The 7026-nt window shown below is 55.4% G+C and overlaps 2 protein-coding genes across 2 annotated transcripts in view; both read right to left on the bottom strand.

The window, feature by feature from the left end:
* Nucleotides 1-646, bottom strand: part of LOC104464884 (calcium-dependent phospholipase A2-like) — an 871-nt gene extending 225 nt beyond the window's left edge. Inside the window, exons 1-3 of the mRNA XM_010077727.1 lie at nt 607-646; nt 198-333; nt 4-83 (exon numbers count right to left, since the gene is read on the bottom strand). Coding sequence (XP_010076029.1) covers nt 4-83; nt 198-333; nt 607-646 — 256 coding nt within the window. The remainder of the gene's footprint in view (nt 1-3; nt 84-197; nt 334-606) is intronic.
* Nucleotides 647-2418: 1772 nt separating this feature from the next.
* Nucleotides 2419-3917, bottom strand: LOC104464883 (phospholipase A2, membrane associated-like). Its single transcript, XM_010077726.1, has 4 exons — nt 3881-3917; nt 3246-3390; nt 2880-2986; nt 2419-2564 (listed from the first exon to the last, which is right to left on the bottom strand). Exons 1-4 carry the CDS (start codon nt 3915-3917, stop codon nt 2419-2421), a joined length of 435 nt encoding a protein of 144 aa, XP_010076028.1.
* Nucleotides 3918-7026: the final 3109 nt, after the last annotated feature.

Raw genomic sequence — 7026 nt, 5'->3', positions numbered from 1 at the left:
AGCTGTAGCCGTAGCGCTGCATCTTGGCGTTGCAGCTGTAGCTCTGCAGGTTGTCGTAGCAGATGTCATGCAGCTGGCAGCATCTGTGTGGGAGCTCCAGATTTTGGGGATTGTTTTTTTTTTTTCTTTCCTAACCCCCAGATTTGAAGCCACGCAAGGATGTGTTGGGGCAGGGGGGGGGTTTAAGGGGTTTTTACCTGTCCGTGGCGTCCTTGGGCTGCCCCCTGCCCCCTAAGCAGCCGTAGAAGGAGTAATGCAGCAAAGCGTTTTTCCCCGTCGCCTTCGTGATCATCTTGTGCAGGTCCCAGAGGCTCCCGCGAGCTGGGGACAACCCTGAGGGGGGGAAATCGGTGGGGCTCAGGCTGCCACCCCCCCCCAGCAGCATCCCTGTCCCTCCGGCTGGTGCCAGGCTGGTGATGGCTTAAAAAGGAGTCGCAACGGAGAGGAAACTTCTTCCCAGCTTGGTGCAAGAGAATTGCGTGTTTGGGAGAGCTGGTGATGGGGAAAAGTCAGGAAATCACCAGCTTGATCCTAATTTCTGTAATTTCCATAATTTCCTAATTTTCCATATAACAGCCTGGGACCGGTGGAAGCGAGGACACTTACCCCAAGCCAACAGCGCAGCCAAGGCAAGGAGAGAGTTCATCTTTTTGACAGCCCTGGGAGAGGAAACCAAATCTCTGTAATTTCCCCATTATATCAACCACATTCTTTTTTATTTCCCCCCTCGTCTGGGGCCAGAGATGCTGCCCACCTCCGGGGATAAGGGGGGCGAGGACGTGCCCATCGCTATTGCTTCAGCACAAAGTGCTGCTCTGTTGGGGATGGGAAGTGATGGAAAAAGCAAAATTAAGGAAAAGGAAGAAAAGTTGAAGGAACGATCGACCCTCAAGGGCTGCACCCCACCACTGGCGGCTCAGAGCCTCTCCCTTGCTCCTGCTTTCCCAGCACGGACCTCGCTCCCTGCTGGCACCGTGGTTTTTGGTTAAAGCAGGAAAGGGAGGAAAAGCTCCTCTGTCCCCACTTACCTCGGGAAAACCGCTGCTCACTTGCAGGACCCCGCAGCTACCAGGGCTCGCTTTATATAGGGTTTGCCCCCAGCTGGCGGATGTTCGTTTCGCCCACATCTTGCTGACCGGGTTTTTCAGCAAAGGAGAAGGTCCTGTCCTTCCCCTTTACCAGAAATCCCACAACACCCTGGCCCCATACCCTGGTGGGGACCGACACCAGGCGGGATGAGCCGGCAAAGCAGCTCCATTGCCAGCCCTGGGAGGAAGCCAATCCTCTCTGCCCCCAGCAGAAGATTGGGAATCAATAAAAGCATCTGGAAATGTGTAGTTCCCAGAAACATGGGGCGGTTTGGGATCCTGGGTGATTAAACTGCTTACTCGCCGTGAGAGGAGAAGGAACACAGTGGATGTTTTGGGATAGGTGAATGCCACTTCCCTTTGTTGCTTTCTGGATGATTTTTCCACCTCCTTCTTGCCACCCCTCTGCAGAACTCATCCCTTACAGAGAAACTGGTCACCTACGGAACCGCCCTCGAAATTAGCATCTGCCTTGGGACGGATGAGGCTTTGGCAACTGACTTCTGTCCTCTCCAGAGAACTATTCCTCAGCCTTCATTTTGGCCATCATTTTAATGTGAGTAAATGTCAGAGGAGGGTCTCAAATAACCTCCTGTATTTTCTCACTTCCATTATTCACATAAAAACATTATCTCACCTGTCCCTTAATGCACCACTGTGTTTTAGCTCTGGGAGGGAGTTCAGCTAGAAGGGGTGTTGGGAAAAACCAAAAAACCCAGTTGCCATCTGGGCTTGCTGCTGGGGAATGATTTGGTTGACAAACCCCAGAGAGTTTTCCGTTGTCCCCATTTCTCGATGCAAAGTGCTCCTCCATAGCTGAGGATCCAGCAGCAGCGCTATTACCCTGCAGCTGGACAGATCCGGCCGGGAAAGGGGTAAATAACTGGCTGCAAACTATAGCCGTTGTTGGACCTTTGGCTTTTCCAGGCTGCTGTCGGGACCATGAAAATATCAGGGTGTCAGGCAGCTGGTGTGAGATGCAAAAGCCCTCCCCAAACTCGGCAGCCCAGGTGCCTCTCTTGCAGTGCCTCCATCTCAGAAAAACACCATGAAGAATCGTTTCGAATACCTTTTATTTAATTAGCTTTGCTGGGAAATGAAATCAAAAGAGAAAAGAGAGAAGGAAGGGACAAACAAATGGCAGCTGACGTGTCTTTCTGGGAACTGGGGGATCTCCATCCATGCGTGTGCCCTTCCTCGCCCCGAGCATTACCTTGCAGGGAGCTGTGATGGCTCCGGCTCCGCTCAGCCCCCACATCTGGCTTTTTTTTAACATAGCAATGGGGAAAACCAGTCAAAATCTACAACCTTGGGTGCAGATTTCCCCTCCTCAGCACTGGATCTTATTTCCTCGGCATTTCAGCTTGAAGTAGAAGCGGTAGGATTTATTGTAGGAATCCAAAGTGCTCGCGAAGCATGAAGCCATCGCCTTGTCGCACAGGCAGGTTTCTCTCTTGCACCAGCTCTGCTCGGTACCTGGGACAAAACATGATGTTCTACGGTGGCTTTTCCAGCCGGCAACAGCGATGGGGTCCCCTCGGAGCACCCCAATGCCTGGAGCTGCCCAAGGGAAATGGAAGAAGCCTCCCCGAGGCTCATCCTCTCCAGCCCACCCACATCCCCTCCAACGCTCATTTATTTACCGTACGCTGCGTCCTCCCGTCCGGGCATCAGGCTGGTTTCATCCCCGGGGGGATGCCCTCCTGTGTACCCTGCTCCAGGGCTGGGGGGTCACAGGGAGCCGTGGTGGTTCCCCACTGCTGTGGGACCCCCTGCCTCGGCAGTACTCACCGCAGACGATGTCTCCATCAGCGACGTCGAAGTGGTAGGGGGTTATCAGGGGGCTGCACTTGCCCTCTCGCAGCTTCCTGTAGCAGCAGTCGTGGGCATGGCAGCACCTGGGGGGGACATCGACTCAAACCACAGCCCCCCAGCCCTCCCTCACCACACTCAGGAGGGAAGGGAAGGTCCAACCTCAAATTTAAGGTGACCAGGAGGAGGAGATGCCAAGGCAGCAGCAAGATGCGGTGGGGAACAGTGCAAAACCCCCTCTCGCAGCACACGAGCACTGTCAGGATCCCAGTAAGGAGTTTTTTTGGGGACCCCCGCGCACCCCGTGCCGGGGCGGCAAGTGGCGATGCTCTTTGGGGTACTCACCAGTCAGTGGGGTCCACGGGGGTCCCTCTGCCCCCGATGCCGCAGAAACACCCGTACCAGCTGTAGGAGAGCAGGGCGCTTTTCCCTGTCGTCGCCTGGATCATCCGCTCCAGCTCCAAAACGCTGCCGCCAGCCGGCTGCAGCCCTGAAGAGGGGCAGAGGGACGGGCTCATGGAGCCAGGATTCGGCAGCGTTCCCCGCACCAGGCAGAGGAATTAAATAAGTCTGGCGTTGCTGGAAATACATGCTTTCAGGCATAGGAACCTTGAGAAGCCCCAAAAAACCTCCTCAGGATTACATCTGGTTTTTGCAGCCACCTGGGTTGGTCTAGGAGGAGATATTATTGCTCCTGCATCCTGCAAGCGGCAATGCCATGTTGCCAGCACCAGCCCTGGGCTGGGCACAGGTGGGAAAGCAGGTGACAGTGTTCTCCAGCGCCTCTTAAAATAAAAATCGATCTGAGCATCCCAAAGCCTCCCCGTCACGAAGACTACAGCAGTGCTACATGAAGCGTTAGAGAGAAACTGCAAAATTTAAACAAAAATCTGAAAAGTGCACAAAGACTCTGGGTTTGTCCGTCCTCTTAGCCATGTAGAGGAGATCCCAGCCTGGCCCGGTAACACTGGGACACTTACCGCAAGCCAAGAACACGGCAAAGAGGAGATTCTTCATTCTCGGGCTGGCCCTGGAGGAGGAAACCAAAATGGCAGGTGACAAGCAGCACCTTGGGGACGGGACAGATGCTGCCCCATGCCCGTGCCGAGGACGTGGAGCCGGCCGGGTGCACCCTGGCAGCACCGCACGGTGCCATTAGCGTCACCATGGACACACGGCATCGTGACGGTACCACCGTGCGTGCGGCTCATCCCAACAGGGCCTTTTGACTCCGGTTTTGGGCTGCGGCGCTTGGCAGGGACATGTCCGGGGAGAGAAGGATTGTCCCACCCGGGGCTGACAGAGCAGCTCACCGCGGTTTTGGGCTGCGGCGCTTGGCAGGGACGTGTCCGGGGAGAGAAGGATTGTCCCACCGGGGGCTGACGGAGCAGCTCACCTTCTGCAGCCTCCCACCGCTGCCTCCCAAGCTGGCTGATGAAATACGAGGGCAATAAACTCCCCCAACTCCTTACCCCACCTGGACCTGGCAGCTCCGAGACTGCCGGCTTAGTGGCTTCGCTTTATACAGCCGGGGAGGTCCACCCCCTCCTCTCTCCGCGATTCAGCGCAGAGCAGCTCTCGCCGAGCAGCCCCTCGCTCAAGGAGAAGGTTCCCATCCTTCCCCGTTACAAGAAACATGAATTTCCCTCCGTCGTCTCGCTTCTGCTCGTCGGCTGGGCACCGAGCCGCCTCCATCCCGGGCTGACGCGGCTTCTGGATGAGGGCAGGCGATGTCTCAGCTGCGGTTTTAAAAGCCGTGGGGTTCTGTGGCTGGAGAGACGGGACAAAAGTGATTTATGCCCAGGAGATGCGGAGCTGGCACCACAGAGGTTGCTGCATCCTCGTTCCAGCTGCAGAGGCAGCGCTTTGGCCTTGGGGTTGTCTCCAGCGGGTGCTTGGTTTTGCCAACTCGTGCCCTGCAACCTCAGAGATGGTTTCTCTTGGGTCTTTCTGTTGCGATTGCTCCCCAAAATCCATGTCTGCATCCAAATCCGGCCACGCGGAGTGGTCGGGGAGGCGGAGGGAGGAAGGTGAACGCCGCAGTCTCATTTCATGGGTTTGTAGTTTTTCTGTCCTGCCCTCAGGGCACAGGAGACTCCGGTAGTGTGTGGGGAAGGGGTTTGCAAAATTAAATCATCAGCAGCAAAGGCTGGAAACGCCATGGAAACCCGGCTTGGAATGGGTTTAGAATTCTGTTTATTTGATCACCATAACTGAGACATGATACAAAGACACAAGGGAGGCAGCAAACCAGAGGAGATAAGAAACAAAAGCTGCTTATCTTCCCTGAAACTGCATCGGGCGGAAAACAAACACACAACAAATGCACGGTATCAGGTCCCACCCTCAGTAATTAACCACACTTCTAGGGAAGCAAATTCCGAGCAGAGGGATGGTAAGAAAATAGCTCAGGGATCCGTATTCAAGAACAAAACCCCTTGTTGAAGTTCCTGAGAGCCACCAAAGCTGTTCTCTGGAAGGGGTGTCACCTCCTGGAGGGCAGAGATACCTGGCTGGGGGCTTTTCTTCCCTCTAACCTTTTATTTCCCTGCTGCCAAGCGGAATAAAAAGCCACCCAAGCCCGATAAGGAAAGGATGGGGAGCAACAGCTTGCCTGCCTCCCCACTCCGGCACACCGAGTGGCGTACCCACTCGCCATCTGCGCAAGAAACAATCTCAAAATGCCATGATGCGAACCCCTGGGCATCACGCTGCTGCCCAAACGCCCTGCTTTCCCCGCCTGACCTTTAAATCCATGGTATCCACGATTCAGCATCCCCTCCCCACCCCATCCACAAAAATCCCATTGTAGAAGATTTTCCCCATCGTGGTGTTCACTATCTACACCGCTCGTGCTCGTGTGCTTTGGCGTTGCAGCTCCCTGTCCTTCGGGGTGAGTTTGCTGCTTCGTTGGCTCCGATCTCCCTGTTTTTTTCCGTAGATTTTGGCTAAACCTGCGTGAAAAGCCCTGTCCGGGACCTAACAGAGACCAGGGGGCTGGGACCACGCAGACTGGGGATCCACAGGTGGCTTTAACCCAATCCCCTCATTTTAAGCCTCTCTGCGGAGGATCTCAGGAGAGCGAGCAAAGCTGAACCCTCTCTTCAATCGAGCCACAAACCCGAGGGCTTAAAAACCACCCGTGGGAGTTATTATTCCATTGGAAATACAAAACTTTTGGAGCAAACAAAGAGGGGTATCAACCATCTGTTTGGTCAGGGAGTTATTGAACTACAAATACACCCAGCGCTTTGATCTGCAGAGCCTGTTTTCGCTGCGATATTCCCGCACATCCCGGGGATGGGATGAGCCGAGAGGTGATTATTTCACATTTTTAGTGACGGGAATGCCTTGATCTTCCCCCAGCGCAGGGTGGAGATCCCGATTTGCCGGCTGATAAGTTATCTGCAGTTATTTATGGCTCGGTTCTTGCTGCCTTTGGTGGGCATCTGTTAGCGGGAGAAGCATCTGGGTGACTAGCAGCGAGTTTCAAAAGGGATTAACAGGAAGAGATGGAAACGCCGGCACTATGTGGGGCATACAGGGACGGGGGGAGCGTTTATAACCCCGGGGATGGGGGGCACTCCCCTCCCTGTCCCCACGCAGTGGGGTGCCGAGCTTAAAGGTCCCCCAGAGAAGTTGTCTGAGGCCCTCGGATGTTCTTACGCACAAAGTGTTATTTTTTAAAGGCGTTTTCACAAACACTCGGGAGTTTGGGGTTGGCTTGTTGGGTTTTACTCCGGTGGAGCCGTTCACGGTGACGCGGGGGGTTAAACCTCCTCCCCTTGCTCCCGTCCTGCTGCCTCTGCTCAGGACAGCCTCTCACATCCAATTTTTAAACTTTATTAAAAGAAAACAAAAGGCTTTTGGTCCTGGAGCAGGGTGACACGGGGCAGCCTTGCTCTGGGGGGGATGGGGACAACCTCGGTGTCACCCGCACCCCCGGGATCTGGAGCAGCTGTGTGGGTGACGGTCACCGCAGCCGGCCCCAGGCCCAGCTGGGTCCCTCCTAGCACGTCCCCCGCACCTGGGGACATCCCCCGCGCCCGCAGCGGGACATCGCGCCCACCCCTGGGCCTGGTGACATCCCCCTGGGCCACAACATGGCCGCTGGAGGACCGCGCCC

This window comes from Pterocles gutturalis, unplaced genomic scaffold, assembly GCF_000699245.1.
Source record: "Pterocles gutturalis isolate BGI_N339 unplaced genomic scaffold, ASM69924v1 scaffold9528, whole genome shotgun sequence".
Lineage (NCBI taxonomy): Eukaryota > Metazoa > Chordata > Aves > Pterocliformes > Pteroclidae > Pterocles > Pterocles gutturalis.
This window is presented reverse-complemented; position numbering and strand designations above follow the sequence as displayed.

Bases quoted from the DNA above. Each gene is read 5' to 3' on its own strand.
- LOC104464883 (XM_010077726.1), bottom strand. From the start codon at position 3,917: ATGAAGAATCTCCTCTTTGCCGTGTTCTTGGCTTGCG. The intron at 3,391-3,880 runs GTAAGTGTCCCA...GCCCCTCTTCAG, and splicing joins TGCCGTGTTCTTGGCTTGCG to GGCTGCAGCCGGCTGGCGGC. The intron at 2,565-2,879 runs GTGAGTACTGCC...GTTTTGTCCCAG, and splicing joins TGATGGAGACATCGTCTGCG to GTACCGAGCAGAGCTGGTGC.